The 22,584-nt window shown below is 39.8% G+C and overlaps 1 protein-coding gene across 1 annotated transcript in view; it reads right to left on the bottom strand.

Annotated features, from left to right (window-relative positions):
- The window catches only part of DIPK1A (divergent protein kinase domain 1A), a 117,421-nt gene that overhangs the window by 5,399 nt on the left and 89,438 nt on the right, over positions 1–22,584 (bottom strand). Inside the window, exons 2-3 of the mRNA XM_079777000.1 lie at positions 21,605–21,739; positions 3,941–4,048 (exon numbers count right to left, since the gene is read on the bottom strand). Coding sequence (XP_079633126.1) covers positions 3,941–4,048; positions 21,605–21,739 — 243 coding nt within the window. The remainder of the gene's footprint in view (positions 1–3,940; positions 4,049–21,604; positions 21,740–22,584) is intronic.

The following is a 22,584-nucleotide window of genomic DNA, read 5'->3' as shown; positions in this document are numbered from 1 at the left end:
GTTATTGTAAATAGAATGGTTTTCTTAATTTTCTTTTTGCTTTGGCCATTGTTACTGTATAGAAATGCAACTGACATTTGTGTGTTGATTTTGTTTCATGATACTTTGCTGAACTCACTTAGTGCTAATAATTTTTGTGTGTGGAATCTTTAGTGTTTTGTGTTTTGTGTTTTTTTTTTTTTTACATCAGATCATAGAATCTGTCAAGAGAGATCATTTTACTTCTTCCTTTCCAATTTGGATGTCTTTTGTTTCTTTTTCTTGTCTAACTGATCTGGCTACTGGCCAGAAATTCCAGTGTTTTGATGAATAGAAGTGGCAAAAGTGGGGATCCTAATCTTGTTCCTGATCTTAGAGGAAAAGTTTTCAGTCTTTCACCATTAACATGTTAAGCGCTCTGTCAGTCACTGGTGACTGACACTTTACTTTCCGTCCCGAAGACAAAACAGGCTGGGCGCTTAACGTGTTAAGCTGTGGGCATTTTTTTTCATATGGGTTTTACTATTTTAAGGTAGTTGCCTTCTATTCCTAATATGTTGATTATTCTTATTATGACAGGGTACTGAATTTTGTCAAATACTTGTTCTGCATCAATCGAGATGATCCTTTTCTTTTTCCTTCTTTCTGTTAACGTGGTGTATTACATTGATCGATTTTCCTATGTTGAACCATCCTCATTCCAGGAATAAACCCCCACTTGGTTAGGATGCATGATCTCTTTATTATTTATTTTTTTTATCCTCACCCGAAGATATATGTTCACTGACTTTTAGAGAGAGAGGGGAGAGAGAGAAAGGAGAGAGAGAGAGAGAGACAGAGAGAGAGAGAGAGAGAGAGAGAGAGAGAGACAGAGAGAGAGAGAGATGAGTCAGAGATGAGTCAGAGATGAGACAGATAAATATCAATCAGTTGCCTCCCATGTGCATCCAAAGGACTGGGAATTGAACCTGCAACTATGCTGAGTCCTGACCAGATATTGAACTCATAACCTTTTGGTATATGGGACGATGTTCAAACTACCTGAGCCACCCAGCCAGGACTGTATGGTACTTTGAATTCACTGCTGAATTTGGTTTTCTAGTATTTTGAGGATTTCGCACCAGTGTTTGAAAGGGATATTGGTCTGTAATTTTCGTGTAGTGTCTTTGGTATCAGGGTAAAGCTGGCCTCACAGAATGAGTTAAAAAGTATTCCTTCCTCTTCAATTTTTGTTTTAGAAAAGTTTGAGATGGATTGATGAAAGTTCTTTAAATGTTTGATAGAATTCACCAGTGAAGCAACAAGTCCTTTTCTTTCGAGGAGACTTTTGGTTACTGATTCAATCTCCTTACTAGGTATATATAGTTCTATTCAGATTTTCTATTTCTTAGTAAGTTTTATGTTTCTAGCAATTTCCCCAATTCATCTAAGTTATCCAATTTGTTGGTATGCAATTGTTCACAGTAGTCATATAATCCTTTTTATTTCTGTAGAATCAGTAATAATGTCCCCACTTCATTTCTAATTTTAGCAATTTGAGTTTTCCCTCTTTTTTTCTTAGACCATCTAGCTAAAAGTTTGTCTATATTTTCAAAGAACCAACTTTTGGTTTCATTGACATTTTCTATTGTTTTTCTATTCTCTATTTCTTTTGCCTGTGCTACAATCTGTATTATTTCTTTCCTTTTGCTAGCTTTGAGTTTAGTTTGTTTTTTTTTCTAGTTCCTTAAGTTGTAGATTAGGTTGTTTATTTGAGACCTTTTTTGTTTTTTAATGTTAGCATTTATAGCTATAAATAAATTTTTAAAAAGTCAAATTACATAAAAGGATGAAAGGCAAAGTTTTCCTATGTTCATTTCCCTAACCCCATACCCCGAATTAGTCACTACTATCTAGCTATTTATCAAACTAACATTATATGTACTATGTGCTCTAGTCTACGAATTTATTTTATTATTTTACTCTTTATAACAATACTATAAAGTAGATACTATTATTATTCTCAATTTACTGATGGAAAACTGAAGCAGAGAGATGTGAAAGTAACACCACTATGTGACCTAGCATGCTGAAGGTAACACAACAGTGGCAAAGCCAGCATTTGAGCCCACCCAGGAAGTCTACTCTTGCTTACATATAAAAGACAAATAGGGTTAAATTAATTAGTAATAACATTAATCCAAACAAAGCAGATTACTCCCCTGCTTCAGATCCTCTAATTCAATTTGAATAAAATCCAAAGTCCTTTCCATTGCCTGTTTGACTTCATATGAAGTGGCCTGGCCTTCTTCCCTAATCTGATCTTGTACCACTTACCCCTGGGTCCCTATATCCCAGCTACACTGGTCTTCCTCTTCCTTGAGCCTATCAACTTTATTCCTGTTTCATGCCCAGCTTTGTTTGCTGTTGGTTCTGCTTGGAATGAACCCTCAGAGATCTTCATACAGTTGTCTCCTTCACATATTCCAAGTCCCAGCTCAGATGTCACCTTAGACAGGCCTTCTCTAACTGTGGGAGGCTAATTCCAGCAGGTCATAAATGCAAGAAGTTTCATCAAAAGGTTGATGGAACCTTGAGGCTTCAGCAGGGCTGAAGATACATATTATTGCCTACTGAGTGGCTGAAAAGCATTTCCTCACCTAAAGATTTGCATATATTATTGTCTGTTGCCAGACAGCTGAGGGCATTTTAATCTACATGTTATTGCCTCCTGCTGGCCAAACACCTGAACAGCAGAAGGCAGTTCCCCCAATCTGACATGCCTACTGTATTCTAAACCTTACCTTTGATATGTGTATCTATAGGTAATTTGTGTTAATAAAGAGCAAGGGGTCTGGAGATTCTGAGAACTTGGTTACGGAAGCTAAGCCCTCCTCTGGCTCCCCCGTGGATTACAAATTTATATTATATTTCTAGTCTCTTTATTAATTTACATGCAGCGCCTTCTCCAGATTCCTGAACTCTTCTAGATGCTTGATATCACCCCGGCATTACCTAACCACCTGTAGAAGAGATCCTCTTCATTCTCTTACCCATCACCCTATTTTTCTTCATAGCTTTTAGCACTGTCTGAAAATGACCTTATTTGTTCATTTATTGACTCATTTATTATCTCTTCTCTCCCATGAAACATAAGGCACAGGAGGCCAGAAGCTTTATGTGTCTTATTCTCCAAGGTCTCACCCAACGCCTTAAACAGTTCCTATCACACAGTAGATATTCAAATGCTAGACTTTGCTTCAGAAATCCTCTTAAACATTGTTAGCATCATCAACTTAAAATATGTTTTAAATTTCTATAATTATAAGAGTAATTACAGAAATTTACATTGGAACTTATAAAGAAAAGATGTCCTTAAAAATCATGTAATATTCCTCTGCCCAGGGTAACCAGTGTTGATGTTTGCCTAATAGTATTGATGATAAGTGAGGTAGAAAGTTTTTTCATTATGTTTATCAGTTAGTCATAGTGCTTCAGAAATTCTTTTGTGACTTAGCTCATCCTGTCCTTTGCCTTTGCCTGCGGTTTAATTTTTCATTCAGGTATGAGATCAAACGTTAGAAAGGTCTCCCTGATCACCTCCTCTAAAGCACATCCCCATCCCTGCATTCTCCATCAGTTTGCCCTGTGTATATCCTTATAAAACACACCACATCCTGTAATTACCTATTTATCTATCAACTGTTTATATTCCCCAACCCTCTGGGATTATGTAAGATCCATAAAGGAAGTAATCCTACCTATCTTAATCACCATTGTAGTCCTAGTAACCAAAACAGTGCCTGGAATATACTGGGAATAGGGGATTAATAAACATCTGTAGGATGAGTGAATCAAAGCATAGAAAATTGGAATATATAAAATGTCCTAAAGCTCTGATTCAATCATTCTTTTAATAACCCTTTAGTTTAAGGCAAAATTAGAGTGTGCCATCTGTAATGTTTATTCATAATGTCCTTACCTGATTGTTGGGCTTGGTAGATAAGCATTTTCCAAAGTAAAGAGTTTCTGTAACACAAAGGCTATTACATGCGGGCCCATCAATAACTCCATTCTTGTACTTGTCACACTAAACACAGGAAATAAAAAAGTAGTTAATAGAAAAATGTTCACAAGAAGAAACATAATAAATACAACATAAAAAGATATCTATATTCCTTAAGAGAAGGCTCCTCAATAAAAAGAATTCGGGCCCTAATCGGTTTGGCTCAGTGGATAGAGTTTCGGCCTGCAGAATCAAGGGTCCCAGGTTTGATTCCAGTCAAGGACATGTACCTTGGTTGCGGGCAGATCCCCAGTAGGGGGTGTGCAGGAGGCAGCTCATCGATGTTTCTCTCTCATCAATGTTTCTCTCTCATCAATGTTTCTAACTCTCTATTCCTCTCCCTTCCTCTCTGTAAAAAATCAATAAAATATATATTAAAAAAAAAAAGAACTCGGTATTAGATTTGAATCCATGCTCTGTTCTTTATTAGCTCTGTGATGCTGAGAGACCTTGTTGCAACTAGGGTGTGCATAGGATTTTGAAACTATTTTTCCCACTTCACATGGTCTGAGGTGGTATGGTACCTACTTTCTCCAAGAATAGGGGCACTCTATTTTTAAAAATAGCTCTCTGGTTTTAAAATAAAATTTAAATTACCAAAATGTTTTAAAATAACAAAATAAAGTTACCTCTGCCATCCTTGACATCATCCAAAAATAAGAAATAAACTTGGGGTGGTGAACACACAATTCAGTGTACAGATGATGTGTTCCTAGAATCGAGCACCTGAAACCTGTAGAATTTTGTTAACTGGTGTCACCCAAATCAATTCAATAAAAAGGGGAAAAAGGAATAAAATTTAAAAAAGAAATGCAAGCTCTACCTTTGATAAAATAAGGCACCAGTGTAACCCTAAGACACAATAAATGAGAATGGCCTGCCAAATTCAGTGAAAATTACACCAGAGTCCAGACGCATGCTGAGATTAAATACCTGCTCTGACCTCAATTCTCAGACAAAGCTGGCAAAACACTGCACAGGAGGTACATCTGAGAAGAACCATCACCCTGGTCTGCACTGAAGGCTTAAGGGACACAGCTGTAGGAACATCCAAGGACTCTATCTGGCATCATGAAGTAGCAGGGCAAGGCAGTGCTGAATGAGGAAATCCTTAAAAATGTTATCTATGTTGGAGGTAGTCTGTTAATGAAACGGGTTGGAAAACACTGTATCATGAGCAGCTTGTAATTGCCAGGGAGATATGCAGGCTTAACCAATCTGAGTGAGCGTCTCTCTGTCTCACCTTCCCACACACACACACACACACACACACACACACACACACACACACTCTGGGCACAGCAGCTTCACTACAGGCTCAGTTCACTGCCCCACTTGCTTCCTATAAATACTCAGTAGTGAGTAACAATCAAAAGAAAACAAATATGAGGCTTGTATAACAAATATACAAGATAAAGGAGGAAAGGAATAGGAAAAGCAAGTGTCAGATAAATAAAATTTCCAGAAAAATGTCATAAAGCAGAACAAATATTACTGTGAATTCAAAGGACTTAATGAAAAGGTTTAAAATAAGACCTCAACAGATAATAAGTGCTCAGTAATAGCAATAGTTATTTTACATAGCCAAACTTTTTTTCAAGTAAAAGGCATCAAATGCTTTTAAACACATAAGGATCAGAAAATATAACATCCAATAGCATCTCTTGAACCATTAGAAAATGAATTTCAGGCAACCAAGAGATGAATGGAGAAACTAAACATGAGAGCCAGTTGAAATGTTGGACTGGGATTAAAATAACTCTGGGAATCTATTTCTTGATAATTGTTCATACAATATCTGATAGTTAATAGATGCTTACAATGTGTCAGGCACTGTTCTTTTATTATCATGACAACAACCCTATTAAATCCATTGAACCTGTTGTTATATCTATGGTAAAAATAAGGAAACAGAAATATCTGTTAAGTAACTTGCTCAAGGTCACACAGCTCATTCTCTTTAGCACTACTGTATATTGTTCAGAATGTTGATATTATAAACTACTAGAGGCCTGGTGCACGAAATTCATGCATGGGTAGGGTCCCCAGGCCTGGCTGGCGATCAGGGCCGATTGGGGCCAGGCTGATCAGGGCCAGGCCGGAGAGGAGGTGATGGTCGCCGGGCCGGGCACAAAAGGAACGGATGCCAGATGCCGATGCTGCCATCGTCGGCGCCCTGCCACTGCGCAGTTCCCCGCCTCCCCCTCTCCTCCTTCCTTCGCTGCCACGCTGCCACTGCAGCGGGTGGGCAGCAGGCCGATTGGGGCCTGCCGGCTGGAGAGAGGGAGAGAGGATCAGGGCACGGGAGGTTGGCCGCCGGCCTCGAGGAGGGAGCCGGCTCTCGGCCCCCCTGGGAAAGGGGCCTCGTCCACCGCCACCCACTCCCAGTTCCCCATCCCAGCCTGGGGCCTGCCGGCCCGGGGGAGGTTGACTGTGAAAGCGCACTGACCACTACGGGGCAGCTCCTGCGTTGAGCGCCTATCCCCTGGTGGTCAGTGCATGTCATAGCGACCAGTCGTTCCAGTTACTTAGGCTTTTATATATAAAGATGCTAGTAAAATAAAACTAACAAAACTCAAGGAGGGGACATGTAAGAAGATGGCATGTGGCAAAAGAATGTTGATTTCCTTATCTTTACTATTCATGGTCAAAAGATAACATTTACATCTAATAAGTCAAATTATAGAGACAGAAATATATTCAAAAGTATAGAGAAAATCACTAGCAGAACTACTAGTAATAATACATTGATTAAAATTAGGTGGAATAAAGAAGATGGGATGAAACAAAGTATAAAATTTTATTATTGCTTCTAATAGGAACATAGTCTTTTATTTTTATTTTGTATTGGTTAATTCATTATTTCTGCTTTCTTTACATTTTTTCTAATTTAATAAATTTTTAATCCATCTCTTTTGTTTCTTGCCATTTATTAATGTAATTAAGACTTTATATGCTTCTCTAAATAGTTCTTCAATTTTTCTTTAGCTTTATCTTTAGTTTCTGATATATTTTATTTTATTTTTATTGATTTTAGAGAGAAAGGAAAGGAGAGAAACATTGAATTGTTGTTCCAATCATTTATACATTTATTAGTTGATTCCTGTATGTGCTCTGACCAGGAATCGAACACAGAACCTTGGCACATTGGGACGATGCTCTAACCCAGTGGTCGGCAAACTCATTAGTCAACAGAGCCAAATATCAACAGTACAACGATTGAAATTTCTTTTGAGAGCCAAATTTTTTATTGATGTTGTTTCCTAGATACTTAAATTTTCAATTTGCACTTTCTCTTTGGCTCAAGAATTAAAAGGATATTTTAAAATTTTCCAGATAGGTTTTTGTTAATTTCAAGTTTTATTGTATTGTGATTGGAAAATATTGTTTCTTCCATTTCCACTAAGTGGATATATTAAGGTTTGGGTCTGACACTGTCCACAGTTTGATGTGAGGATAGAAGAGCCCTGCCCATGTGCAGAGTTAAGTGCCAACACCTAGGCACTGTTGCCCTTCAGCTATCAATAGCAGAGAAGTTCCTAGGTGAGCCCTTAGCCATGCTTGCTTTCTCCTTCAGACCTGGTTGTATTAGGTTTCATCTTCATAGGAGGAGCAGAGCAACAGTTCTTTTTTTTAAAGAATTTTTGTGAGTTTATTTGAGCCAAACTGTCGACATATGCCGGGAAGCAGAACCTCAACGAATTGAGATAATGCTCCCAGAGCAATAGTTCTTAGACTCAAGTTCGGGAGTCAGGGATCACACAGAGAGATGCTCAATATTTTCTTCCCCAGGTTCAACTTGTAGGGATTTTTAGGAAATGCAGAACCATCTGTTTGGTATCTTTGCTTGGTGCCAGACGGCCATCAATTTCATTGGCGCGTTTATTTATTGAGGCAAAGGTGGTGGGAGTTCTGAGGCCTTATTCATAAGCTGGGATGAAACCTCTGAAAGGTGTGGTTTAGGTTTTCCAAGGAATCAAGATTGTATAAACCACATCCTCTGACCACAAAGAAATGAGAAATCAAAATAAACACAGACATGTGTGGAAACTGAAAAGCACATTTCTAACTAATTTGTGGACTAACGGGGAAATCACAATGGAAATGCAAAATATCTAGAACTGAACATCAACAAAGGTATACAAATGAAAATCTGTGGGATGCAGCTACCCCGTTCTTACAGGGAAACTGTCAGCTCTAAACACAATGATGAAAAAGCAAGAGACAATATAAGTAGTTAGCACTCCACTAAAGAGACTTAAAAACAACAACAAACCATTGTTATTATAACAATAACAGAGTAAGCCCCCCCAAAAAAGTGAAAAAACAAAACAAAACAAACAAAACCCCCACAGAAATGAATGGAAAAAAAGACCAATGATACAAAAAGCTAGTTCTTTTAAAACTTTAACAGAAGAGATGAACCTTTAGCAAGACTGATCATAAGAAAAAGAGGAGGCGCCCTGGCCTGTGATGGTTAGAGCATTGCCCCCACAACAAAAGGTCATTGGTTTTACCCCGGTTAGGGTGAGAGTGGAAGGCAACCGATAGATGTTCCTCTCACACTGATGTCTCTCTCTCTCTCTCTCTCTCTCTCTCTCTCTCTCTCTCTCTCTCTCTATCTCTCTCTCCCCCCCCTCACCCCCTTCCTTCTTCTAAGATCAATAAAAATAATAAAAGAAAAGAAAAAGAGGAGGCACAAATAAAGATGACTAGAAAAGAAAGGGAAATGATAGTGAATAATATAAACAACTCTATGGCAGTAAGCAACTGAAATAAGCAATTTTTCTAGAAAAACATAAATAATAAAATGATGCAAAAAGAAATAGAAAATCTGAATAAGACTAATAAACATTAAAAAAATAGAATCAGTAACAAAAAATATCAGGTCAAGGTACAGTCTAGGAGGACCTCAGGGTGCGGTAAGTGAAAACTAGGTAACAACATAAATGTCCATCAAGCGAGTGGCCGAATAAATTGTGGTATATTCATATAATAAAATACTATAAAATACAGTAATTAAAATGAGAGAATTTGGTCTATACATATCAAATAGAAAAATGCTGAAAACAATTTCAAATGGAAAAGGTTGTAGAATATGTGCAGTTTAGTATCACTAATTAAAGTTTAGTAACATACAGAGCAATATTACATATTATTTATATGCCCCTATACACACAGTGAATGATGAAAATGTGCTGGCAAGGACTCACACCAAATTCACGATGGTGGTTCCTCTGGGGAGGAGGAAAGAGACTATCAGGGAAGATCAAGAGAGCTTCAGCTGGACTGTAGTCATTTTTTTCTTTTTAAAAGTGAAGCAAATATGGTGAAAGGTTCAGATTTGCTAGTAGATGGTAGGTACACGGGTATTTATCATATCGTTTTCTATGCCTCATCACTGTCCCAAGAGCTTTTCATGTATATCTCTTTAATCTTTACAACCTTCCTATGAAAGAGGGATTATCTCCATTTTACTGATAAAGAAACTGAGGCAAGAGTGGTTAAGAAACTTGCAGAGCAGGTTAGTGGTGGTGCTGAAATCTGACTAACTCAGCTAGTCTGCCTCCAGAGCCTGAGCTTTTAACCACTGAGGTGAAAGAGCCAGAATGACTTATCCCAGAGCGGACGCATAAAGCAGGCCTCATAATGGCAGGGTCAGATGCCCGTCCCAGGGCTCCTGCTGAGGGGATCAGGTCAAAGTCACCCCCTCTGCACAAGCACCAAGTGGGGCCAGGACGCCCACCTTGGTTTCCTGAGGACTTCACACACGTGTCTGACATACCATCCAATGCATATAAACAGCACTTGCGGAATGGATGAATGAATGAAGTGGGTTCGGGGTCTTTACCCAGCAATGGGGCATTTTACTGTGGACAACTTCGGGGACAGGACTAACAGCTATCCCCTTCGACTGTCCTGATCTGTGGCCCCTGAGTCTGGAGGGACACTTCATCCATAACTCTGCCCAGGTCCAGATTTAACCCTTTTCACAATATCCATCTTCCAATGAATGAATAATCGTAAGGCTGTGTATTTCCTTCCTGAGCCTAAATTCTTTCTCCCTTCTTTCCTTAAGTTCCCAAATCTATCATCATGTATGTTCATGTTATCTTCCCTGGTAGGAAGTAAAAGGATTTGAAGACACTGACATATATATCTTTGAGCTTCCCCTCTAGCACAGAGTTTGGTATTTAAGTATCTGATAAATTTTTATTAAATAACCACCATAAAGAACATAGTAATTTGCCGAAACCGGTTTGGCTCAGTGGATAGAGCGTCGGCCTGCGGACTCAAGGGTCCCAGGTTCGATTCTGGTCAAGGGCATGTACCTTGGTTGCGGGCACATCCCCAGTAGGGGGTGTGCAAGAGGCAGCTGATCGATGTTTCTAACTCTCTATCCCTCTCTCTTCCTCTCTGTAAAAAATCGATAAAATATATTTTAAAAAAAAGAGACCCCCGCCCCCCCCCCCCCCCCCGTCAATGGTGTCCCGCTTTCCCAATGTTAAAATCTGGTCACCTTAGCCTTTGACCTTAAAAAAAAAAAAAAAAAGAACATAGTAATTTGATTTTAAGACCTCATTGAAGATAAAATTAATACTTTTCCATAAAATTTAAAGCAAACCAAACTGAAAAGGACAAACCACTCCCTTATCAGTAAACTGTTAAGCAGTGAAGGCAAGTCTGGCATTCAGCTACAAGAATCACATTCTTGTTTTGAGCAGAGGCCTCGAGCCAACCCTGCATCGGAGAGGCAGTCACAAAGAACAGGCTCTTCAACTTGTGGCTTCCATCCCGAACCAAAAGCAAATTTCCCTCATGCTTGTTTAAAAAGGATGGTTAGTCACACACTGTTTTGTTTTGTTTTTCAGACAGGGCCATATACAACTATAATCACTGTCAGCAATCTGATCTTCTAGCTAAATAGACACAGATATTATAAAGAATGTTCAAGTTTACAATAGAAAACTCAGCAGAAAACGCCAAAGGTTTGTCCTTTTCTAAGATTTTTTTTATTACCACAATTTTACTATATACCCTCGTTTGCTTGCATATACTTTGTAGTACCAGAAGATGGCGCCCTTTGGCTAAATTTTACAAACCTCATCTAAGTTGACGGAATTTCATGAAAATGGAAATTGTACCAAAGGGGCAATAACAATGAACAGGTAGATGCACAGTGCTAGGTTTTAAATAATTTCCCAATATTCATGTTCTAATAATGTATTTGAGGCAATCTTACCAAGTTGTCCTTACTTAGAAGAAAACAGCAGAGGTGGGTTCTCAATTATGCCTGAAAAATTTCCAAGTCTCTAGTCAGCATCCTCTCCCATGCCCTGCAACAACTATTTAAAATCTTCACCATTCTCTGCACTCTCACTGTGTCTTCAACTTTTCATTCCCCCCCCCCCCCTGACTTCTTTTCCCTCTGCCATTAATAGTGCTGATTACACTCTCCCCTTTCCTCTCTCTCTAACCATACAAACCCCTTCTCTCTTTCCTCCCATTCTGTTATAATGTTTCTAATCTACTTTAAAATTCTTCAGTATTCACAGTGCAGTGGTGGTGGTGGTGGTGGTGGTGGTGGTGGTGGTATGTGTGCATAGTCCAGATGCCACTAATATCCTAATCAGGAATGCAGGGATATACAGGTGCTCAGCTAGGGTTCTGATGAGGTAATAAGGAAACCTATGCTCCATATCTTGGTCAGGATTGATCCATCTCTGCCCTGGCCTGTGTGGCTCAGTTAGTTGGAGCATCATCCTGTACACTGAAAGGTTGGCAGGTTCAACTCCCAGTTCAGGTGTGTAAGAGAGGCTATCTCTCTCTCTCTGCCTTCCTTTCTAAAAAAAAAAAAAAAAAAAAAAAAAAAAAAAAAAAAAAAAAATCAATAAAAAATTTTTAAAAAGATCGATCCATTTCTAAGATTTGTTAATTAGCAAATTATTGGTGACATCTGTGACCTGTTAAATATCATGGTGAATGTTAAAAATGGCTATTGGCGCGATTAAAGGTATTTAAGATATGTGAATTGGCTAAAGGATGAGATATTCCCTACCCTTTCACAAGAAGTTATAACCTTTATCTTTAGGGAAGTACCCAGAGTGATCGTTTTGCATCAGAGGCTCTCACACTTTAGGAGTGTCAGGTCTGCTGGAGGTCTTGCTAAGTCACAGGTGTTGAACGTGTCTGAGAGTTCCTCACTCCTGAGGTTTTAGGTGGGGCTGGAAATTTGCATTTGTAGCAAGTTGCCAGATGATACCACTGCTGCTGGTCAAAAAGAGACATTGAGAATCACTGGTTCGGAATTCCCACTTCCCTCATGCTCATTATAAGGGTAATAAGCTTGCCCCTGGATATCATTGCTTCTGCCTTGAGCAAATCTTTCATGCCAATTGACAGAGCTCCTAAAATGACAGTGAGAACTTGGATGAGTTTAAAGACTGACGATATGAAATGCTGTGTGACTGCTTGTAAGTAAATATGTGCTGAACCAATACCTAAATATGTAGCAGAAATCATTTTCATTATAACCTAGAATTTGGTTACATGGGCGTATTGATACTCACCTATAGCAAACATTTTCAGTGGCTGCTATCATCTTTCAAAATAGAATCTAAGGCACATGCATGACCAAACTGGATTCGGTTAATTTAAAACTACGTCCCAACCAAAAGGTAGAAGCAACCCAAGGGTCCATCAATGGATGAATGGATAAACAAAATGTGGCATACACATATAATGGAATACGGGATAGCCTTAAAAAGGAAATTCTGACATATGCTCAAGATGTAGTATGGACATTCCTCAAGAAATTACAAAACAGAACTACCATATGATCCAGCAATTCCATTTGTGAATATTTATTAAAAAAAAAATGAAAACACTAAATTTAAAAGATATATGCACCCCTACCTTCATTGCAGCATTATTTAAAATAGCTAAGATCCTGCCAAAACCGGCTTGGCTCAGTGGATAGAGCGTCGGCCTTCGGACTGAAAGGTCCCAGGTTCGATTCCGGTCAAGGGCATGTACCTTGGTTGCGGGCACATCCCCAGTGAGGGGTGTGCAGGAGGCAGCTGATCGATGTTTCTAACTCTCTATCCCTCTCCCTTCCTCTCTGTAAAAAGTCAATAAAATATATATATAAAAAATATCCTCTCTAATAAAATGGTAATATGCAAATTAACCATCACTCCGCTACATAAGCCATGCCCACAAGCCAAGCCACACCCACCAGCCAATCAGGGCGAGTATGCAAATTAACCCCAATCCAAGATGGCTACAGCCACAGAGAGCAAGGTTTCCCAGGTAACAGAGTAAGCCAAACTTTCCATAGCCGTTGCAGGCCTAAGCCTCCACTCAAGCTACAAAGTTTCAATTATAGAAGGTAAACAAATTCAAACAAATGGCAACAGAATGGAGCTTGAGAGAGCAGGCCAGGGTTGCCAGCGGCAAAAGGGGAAGCAAAGCTTTCCGCAAACCCTGGCCGGGCTCATCCCCTTAAGGCTACAAAGTTTCAATTGTAGAAGGTGAATTAACTGCCACAGAAATGGCTGCCGGAGCCCCAGGCTTGGCTCCGCTCCAGGCTACAAAGTTTCAATTGTAGAAGGAAAATAAATTCCAGATACCAGGGCCTCCCCTTGGGTTGCCAGGGGGCGTGGCCGGCCTGCAAACCACCACAGGCCCCTCGCTCAGGCCGCCCCACGCCCCAAGGGAACCCCCACCCTTATCTGTGACACCCTTCAGGGCAAACCAGCTGGCCCCCAACCGTGCACCAGGCCTCTATCCTATCTAATAAAAGAGTAATATACAGATTGATCATCACTGCAACACACAATATAGCTGCCCCCATGTGGTCAAAGATCCTGCCCCCATGTGGACACAAGATGGCCACCACAAGTTGGCCAGCAGGAGAGGGCAGTTGGGAGGCACCCGGCCTGCAAGGGAGGGCAGTTGTGAGGGACCAGGCCTGCAAGGGAGGGCAGTTGAGAGGGACCAGGCTTGCAAGGGAGGGCAGTTGGAGGTAATCAACCCTGCAGGACAGGGCAGTTAGGGGTGACCAGGCTGGCAGAGGAGGGAAGTTGGGGGCAAACAGGCTGACAGGGGAGCAGTTAAGCATCAACCAGGCTGGCAGCAGAGTGGTTAGGGGGTGATCAGGCTGGCAGGCAGAAGCGGTTAGCGGCAATCAGGAAGGCAGGCAGGCAAGCAGTTGGGAGCCAGCAGTCCTGGATTGTGAGAGGGATGTCCGACTGCCCGTTTAGGCCCGATCCTGTATCGGGCCTAAACGGGCAGTCGGACATCCCTCCAGGAGTCCCAGATTGGAGAGGGTACAGGCTGGGCTGAGGGACAACCCCCCACCGTGCATGAATTTCATGCACCGGGCTTCTAGTATATATATAAAAAATAAAAAATAAATAAAATAGCCAAGATCCTGGTATTTTAAAAAATATATATTTTTATTGATTTCAGAGAGCAAGAAAGAGGGAGAGAGAGAAACATCAATGATGAGAGAGAATAATCTATTGGCTGTCTCCTGCATGCCCCACACTGGGGATCGAGCCCACAACCCCGGCATGTCGATCAGGAGTCGAACTGTGACCTCCTGCTTCATAGGTCGACGCTCAACCACTAAGCAACACCCGGCTGGGCCTGGTTTTGTTTTGTTTGTTTATTTTTGGCTAAATCTAGCAACACTATTTCCAGTCTCAATCATGTGCTTCTTGTTTATTTTTCCATATCCTCTACTACTCTGCAAGCATCTTCAGGGCGGGGTCTTATTCGGTACCTCTCTAGCACAGGGCTAGTAAGCACAGAACTAAAATGACACAGTGTTTTATTACTGGCTTGTTTCTTCCAAACTGGCTTTCACCCTTAGTTTCTTTAAAGCTTCTCAGGAATGATGTGAATGATTCCAATGATACCATTTGTTTCAGGATCACGGTGAACATCACGTGACATAAGAGTGCAGCATAACACATGAAGGCCACCAGAGGTGCCATTATAATTTAACCAGCAAGATTATTCTTAGAATAAAGTTTATGTCTGTTGAGATTTAAAATAAACTTGTTCAGTAAACATTTTCCTATAAATTCACAAAGAAAAGATTGACAACCTAACTCAAGCTGGCACACAGGAAGACTAACCTTTTCTTCAAAGGAAAAGGTTAAGCTTGTATGTACTTTACTTATTTATTTTTAATTTACTTTTATTGATGTCAAAGAGGAAGGGAGAGGGAGAGATAGAAACAGCAGAGAGAGAGAATCATTGATCGGCTGCCTCCTGCACGCCCCCCTCTGGGAATGGAGCCCACAACCTGGGCATGTGCCCTTGACTGAATCGAACCTGGGACCCTTCAGTCGCAGGCCAACGCTCAATCCACTGAGCCAAACTGGCTAGGGCAGCTTGCACATACTTTAAAAACAGTATGTTCCAAGTAGATTGGTTCCATATATTTTAAAAATATAGGGTAATGGAACAAAATGAATTTTTGGAGTCAAATAATAATGATTGATCCTAAGCAGAGGCAAAGCTACATGAAATAATTAGTTATGTACTGCTATCTAACTGGAAACCCGGCTCCAGATACATCAAATCTAGTGCATGTGAAGCTAGTTGTTTAAAGCACCAAACCATCATCTCTAGGAATTAAATCTTAAAAGAGACTGTAATAAAATTTAGAGGCTCTTTCATCTTTTGATGCTTCAATTTTAAAGCACATGCTAGTATAATAGCCACGAAGGTTACCGAATGGCACAGTGATTCCTCACTAGTATCCAGATAGACCCTCTTTCTGGATCATAGAGGGATGTGCCGAAAATATCAACATTAAATAATGTCCTGAAAAAGGCAGAGAAGGAAAAAGCTCTCTTCCTCCCTCATGTTTTTTCTTTCTTTCTTTCTTTCTTTTTTTTTTTTTTTTTTTGCTTAATCCTCATCTGAGGATATTTTTTTCTATCCTAAAATTTTTTTTATTTTAATTTTTTTACTTGTTTATTTTGGATTTTTATTGATTAAAATTTTTTTTATAACAAAATTTTCCAAAATTTTTTTTTCAAGGCAACGTAACAATGAAATCAAAACCCACCAAATAAAAATGTCATTGAAAAAAAAAAAAACCCACCAAATATTGGGATCCCCCAAAAGAGTAAACAATAGACCAATATCTCTCAAGAAAGTTTAGAAAAAAAGAAAGGTAAATATAATATTGAAATGGAATCCAGAGTACATCAGAAGAAATACATACTTTGTCCACGTGTAGGATTTTTTTAGTATTGCAAGGATGTTTCAGTATTAGGAATGATATGGTTAGATACCTACTATTATTAGCATATTAAATAAAATTGAATTAAATTCCAGTAGTAGCCAATAAAGTTAGACGAAAAAATAAAGGAAATTGGAGAAACAATTAGTGGAGTCCCATATTAATTTATAGAAGTCAATTCCTTTGACATAAAAATCACAATTAGAAAATATAAGGGAAGAAAAAGCCCTACTTATAATGGAAATTAAAAAACTAAAATACTTTGGAAAGAATTTACCATAAAATGTCAATAAGAAAACTGTAAGACATTACTAAGGGACACAATAAACTTGAATTAATAAAATTTATACCTTGCCCTATCTGGTTTGGTTCAGCAGATAGAGCTTCCACCTGGGAACTAAAGGGTCCTAGGTTTGATTCTGTTCAAGGGCACGTACCTTGGTTGCAGGCTCCTCCCTGGCACAGGCCCTGGATGGGGCTTGTGCCGGAGGCAACCAATCGATGTGTTTCTCTCACATCGATGTTTCTCTCTGTCTTTCCCTCTCTCTTCCACTCTTCCTAAAAATCAATGGAAAAATATCCTCGGATGAGAATTAAAAAAAACACACACATAAGTTGAACCATCATAAATTGGGGACCATCTATATTGTGAAATAATTCACCACAATAAGTCTAGTTAGCATCCGTAGTTGCAACTTTTTTTTCTTTTGATAACTTTTAAATCTACTCTCTTGGCAACTTTCAAATATACAATACAGTATTATTAACCTTTTAATACATGAACTCATTTTATCCTCACAACCATTTGATGAGACACATAGTATTAATCCTCATTTTGCTGAAGCTAAATAACTTGCCCAAGCTTATACAGCTAAGGAACGGCAAAAGTAGAGCTCAAACCCGAAGCTCTTTTATTCCAATGCTTATGCTTTCAGTCACTACAATAGATATGACCCCTCACACACATATGGAGAGAGAAGAAAAAAGACAGACAGATATACAGAGAAGAAGAAATCCATGTAAGCTGAGGCAGATTGTGATTTTTAGTCCTCTGGAGACTTTAATTTCACTTTACTGATGAATCTCAGAGAGAAGGGCAGGAGGGGAGGGGCAGGAAGAGATTAAGCAAAAAAATGTATATGCATATATGCATAACCCATGGACAAAGATAATAGTGAGGTGAAGGCCTGGGTGGCGGGGGGAGGAGCAGAGTGGAGGGGTCAATGGGGAGAAAAAGGGGGACATCTGTCATACTTTCAACAATAAAGGTAAATTTTAAAAATACTAATTGATAAGAAATAGATGGAGAGCATAATTTAATGCTTATTTTACTAAAAATTGAAAATGATGAGAAAATTTTCTGAGCCTAAAGTGTATCTTTTCACTAAGGCTGGCTTAAAAAAAATTGTAGTTTCTCTGCATTTAGGAATTATGTTCTTAAAACCTATCAAAACTAATAGTACTAAGATAAATAGTACTAAGTAAGACAGTACTAATATTGCATAGGAATTGTTTGATTAAAACTAAGAAGGAAGCATAAAAATATTTTAAGGTATATATTAAAGGTTCTAAGAGCTACTAAGATATTACTTGATCAAGATATGGGAGAGGATAAGATTCGAAAGCGATGAGCCTAGATTTTGTGGCTGCAATTGCCCTCAGATGTATGACCTGAAACACAGTCTTACGGAAGATAAAAATCTAGTTCAGTCCTTACCAAGGGTGGGAACTGGGTACACCATGCTTTGGGCGGTGACTCTGAAGGCTGAACCCCAGGGGTAGAGGTGAGCTAGAAGAACTTTAGAGAGCCTTGGCCAGTGCAGCTCAGTTGGTTGAGTGTCCTCCCATGCACCAAAAGGTCACAGGTTCAATTCCCATCAGGTGAGGGTGCACACCCAGGTTGTGGGTTTGATCCCCAGTCAGGGTGAGTGCAGGAGGCAACCAATCGAAGTTTCCCTCCCTCCCTCTCTCCTTCCCTTCCCTCCTTCCTCTCTCTAAAATCAATAAAAATATATTAAAAAAAAAAAAAAAGAACCTCAGAGAGATGAGCTGACTCACAGCTTCTTTTTCCCTTGAGGATTTTGCCAATACTGGGCATGAGCGGAGGTCAGAGCTGCTGCTGGGGATAAGAAACCAGTGAGCACTTTAAAAATAGGAAACTAAGGGAGCCTCAAGCATACAGCCAGTTATCCTGTTGGGATATTTGCCAAATCCTGAGGCCTTACAGAATGGGAGGCTAAAAACCTCATTGGAAAGCCTTTGAAAAGCAGAGCAGACATTCTGGCAGTCTCACAAGATACAGACTCGAGTTATGAACCTGCCAGAGGGAGAAACCCCAGTGAATTCCCAGGCTCTCAGTTAAAACCCTTAGAGGCCCATGCTCTTGGAATAGGGATGAGCCAAACATAGCTGGAGCAGAGAGAGGGTTGCACTAGAGGTGTAACCAAGCCTCCAGTCCGAACAGCCCGTGACTGGGTTAAGATGATCAGCTACCATTGTACTGACTGACTACTAGAGGAAAAGGAACTTTTATCTGGAGGCATCATGTAAAAAATTGCAGGGCAGGCCAAAAGACAAAATGATAGGACCAAAAGGAAGAGGTAAACATGGACAATAGAAACAGATCCACAGATGATCCAGACCCTGGAGTCATCCAAAAAGGATTGTAAAATAACTATGTTCACGTCCAAGAAAAAAGGTAGAGAAAATAAATAGAACAACAGATAATTTCAACAGAGAATTGAAATATATTTAAGAGAATTAGCAAGACAATATGGCAGTACCTCAAAAAGTTAAATATAGAACTACCATATGATTCAGCAATTCCACTTCTAGGTATATACCCAAAAGAATTGCAAACAGGGATTCAAAAGCTATTTGCACACCATTATTTACAATAACCTAAGGTTGGAAACCACTCTACAGTTGACCCGTGAACAACACAAATTTAAATTATACGGGTCCACTTATATGTGGTTTTTAAAAAGCTTACACTTAAAAATAAGTCCCCTCTGCTGTTACACTTCTTATATTAGTAATTCGCCGCCCCCCCCCCCCCCTTGCTTAGTTAAGAAGCTATAATACTCCCGAGGAAAAACTTCAAAAAAAAAAAAATCCTGGATGGATTTTAGAATACCTAGAGTTAAATCGATTTTTATTTTTTTACAATTTTGGGAAGCTCAGATCTCCCTCTTTTATGTTCCTATAACAGTGGTCGGCAAACTCATTAGTTAACAGAGCCAAATATCAACAGTACAACGATTGAAATTTCTTTTGAGAGCCAAAAACCGACTTCTGCACATGGGCCACGAAGTTTCAATCGCACTGTATGTGCGCGCCCGCAAGTGGTATTTTGTGGAAGAGCCACACTCAAGGGGCCAAAGAGCCGCATGTGGCTCGCGAGCCGCGATTTGCTGACCACTGTCCTTTAACATTTGCTATTGTAATATTTATCTTACTCTCCTGTAGTTCCTCATTTTCTTCCCTCCTGTAAGTTTGTAAGGTCAGGATGTCTAGTCCCCTGCTACATGCACACACCTAGCACCACTGGCTTGGGTAAAGATAGCCACTCAATAATTATAGAATCTTTAATAAGTTATAATAATTGGAATCCAAACAATCATTACTACCAAAAATATAGATTAAATGTTTTAATATTATTTACATCAGAATATATTAGCAGAAAACAAGGAGTTAAATTTACTTAGCCTCAAACATTTAAAATATATGTGCTATGGAAGCAAGGATTAGTACTAGAAGTCTTAGACTGACAGAGCAATCTTCCAGAGGTATAGCCAAACGTTAGAATAGAAATTAAATTATAAATGAATGTTTATGCTTTTTAGATAAATTTCTGGTATTCGAGAATGACTACATTTATTCAAAAAATGTGTTCTGGAAAGGGTGCCTGTGTATAACACTTTCAAACTGTAAACAAAAAAACCATCTGATTAGAGTAAACCCAACTTCAAGTATATCTATATCTATATCTATATCTATATCTATATCTATATCTATATCTATATCTATATCTATATCTATATACTAGAGGCCCATTGCAGGAAGATTCCTGCAAGAATAGGGCTTCCTCGGGCCTATTCCTGCGGCCTGAGCGAAGCAGAGAAGGGAGCGAAGCCCGCCGAGGCAGGCCTTGCTCCCTTCTCCGCTGCCTCGCTCCCTCCCTTCTCCGCTGCCTCGCTCCCTCCCTTCGCTGCTTCACTCCCTTCTGCAGCACTTGGCTTTCTTCTATGCTGTCTTCAGTCTTCGCTTCACGCCTGCATATGCAAATTAACCACCATCTTTGTTGGGTTAATTTGCATACTCACCCCTGATTGCTGGTGGGCGTAGCAGAGGGACGGTCAATTTGCATGTTTCTCTTTTATTAGTGTAGACTAGCGGCCTGGTACACAAAATTCGTGCACGGGGGGATGTGTGCCTCAGCCTGGCCTGCACCCTCTCCAATCCGGGACCCCTTGGGGGATGTCCGACTGCCAGTTTTGTCCTGATCCCTGAGCCTAAACCAACAGTCGAATATCCCTCTCACAATTTGGGACCACTGGCTCCTAACCGCTCACCTGCCTGCCTGCCTGATCGTCGTCCCTAACCCCTCTGCCTGCCTGCCTGATCACCCCTAACCCCTCTGCCTGCCAGCCTGATCGCCCCTAACCTCTCTGCCTGCCAGCCTGATCGCCCCTAACCACCCTCCCCTGCCAGCCTGATCGCCCCTAACCGCCTCTGCCTCGGCCCCTGCCACCATGGCTTTGTCCAGAAGGAGGATGGGACAAAGAAGACGTCCAGTCTATCCAGTCTAATTAGCATATTACCCTTTTATTAGTATATATATATCTTTTAAATATAGTTTTATTGATTTCAGAAAGGAAGAGAGAGGGAGATAGAAACATCAATGATGAGAGAGAATCATTGATCAGCTGCCTCCTGGGGATCGAGCTCGCAACCCGGGCATGTGCCCTTGACCGGAAGTGAACCTGGGACCCTTCAGTCTGCAGGCCAACTCTGTATCCACTGAGCCAAACCAGCTAGGGCAAACTTCAAGTATATTTGAAAAATAAAAATCCCTCTTTGTAATGATGATGCTCTCACACTAGTCTGTATTATGTATGTATTATGTATTTAGACTTCTGAATATTAGATTTTCCTAAGTGGGGAATAGTCCTACCAAAATGCTAAGAAGTTCAGCACAACTCTATGGTCAAAATTAACTTTTACTTTTTGAAAATATTATTATATATATAAGTAGTAAATATAATGTTATTAATCTAGGTTTTTCCATGTACCAGGAAATAAAAAATACTTACTATTATTTTCTTACAGTCCTTTCCTCTGCATAGTTCTGTATAGGTGGAGTACTGCACATATATAATCCAGCTTCCAACGAAAACTGCCAACCAGGAAAAGAAAAGATATTTCATCCGCACATATGAGAAACGAGCCTGTGAATAAAAGAGCACATAACAATTATTCATTCAGCACCAAGTCAGCACTCACTGTCTTAGAACATCATTTCCCCCCTTATTTGAAAGAACTCAATATATATTCTAGGCTTTCATATGGCAATTCTCCTAGAACAAAGTGTACTTTCACTGAGTTCAAATAGCACTGGTCTTAGAAAAGGAAGCTCCTTGGTTCTGCCAACAAAAAGAGGAACAAAATACCCTTTAAAATGTATAACCTTTCAAATACCACCAGCATTGAAAGCTACTTATTAAGCACAAGCACGCGCACCATGCTACCCTGGACACCCTGTAAGATCAGGTACAGGGAGACACACTTCTTATCTACCACAAATTTACAGAAGACTTTCAAATAAGAATCTTAAAGTTCTTTATGGATAATCAAGATAAAAATAATTGTGTTTTTTAAAAATAAGAACAAGGAATTTGGCTAGTTGTCTAATCCCTCACAGTGGTGTACAACCAGACTAAGAAAATAAACTCCTTTTTCCCTATTGTATTCACTAAGGCCTTATGTTCCTTCTTTCTAACCAACCAAATGCTTCACCTCATAGATATTCTGGAAAGTTGAGGATGTTACAACTATTAAAGGAGAAATGACTGGAGAAGAAAGTTTAAGGCATATAAAGGATACATTCCTCCTTTACAAGGTAATTTGTAAGGGTGCACAATAGGATCCTCTTTGCCTTGTTTTGCTTGCAGTGCTCTGGTATCTAATTGCAACTTGGGCCAGTGGTACCTTTTCTCCATCAACCTGTTAACAAAAGATTGGTGCCACCAATCTAATGTCAATAGTGTCCTCATCTGGGGTGTCGTAAAAAGAG

The sequence above is a fragment of the Cnephaeus nilssonii genome, assembly GCF_951640355.1.
Source record: "Cnephaeus nilssonii genome assembly, chromosome: 7".
Lineage (NCBI taxonomy): Eukaryota > Metazoa > Chordata > Mammalia > Chiroptera > Vespertilionidae > Cnephaeus > Cnephaeus nilssonii.
The sequence above is the reverse complement of the archived record's forward strand: the minus strand, read 5'-3'. Positions and strand labels throughout refer to the sequence as shown.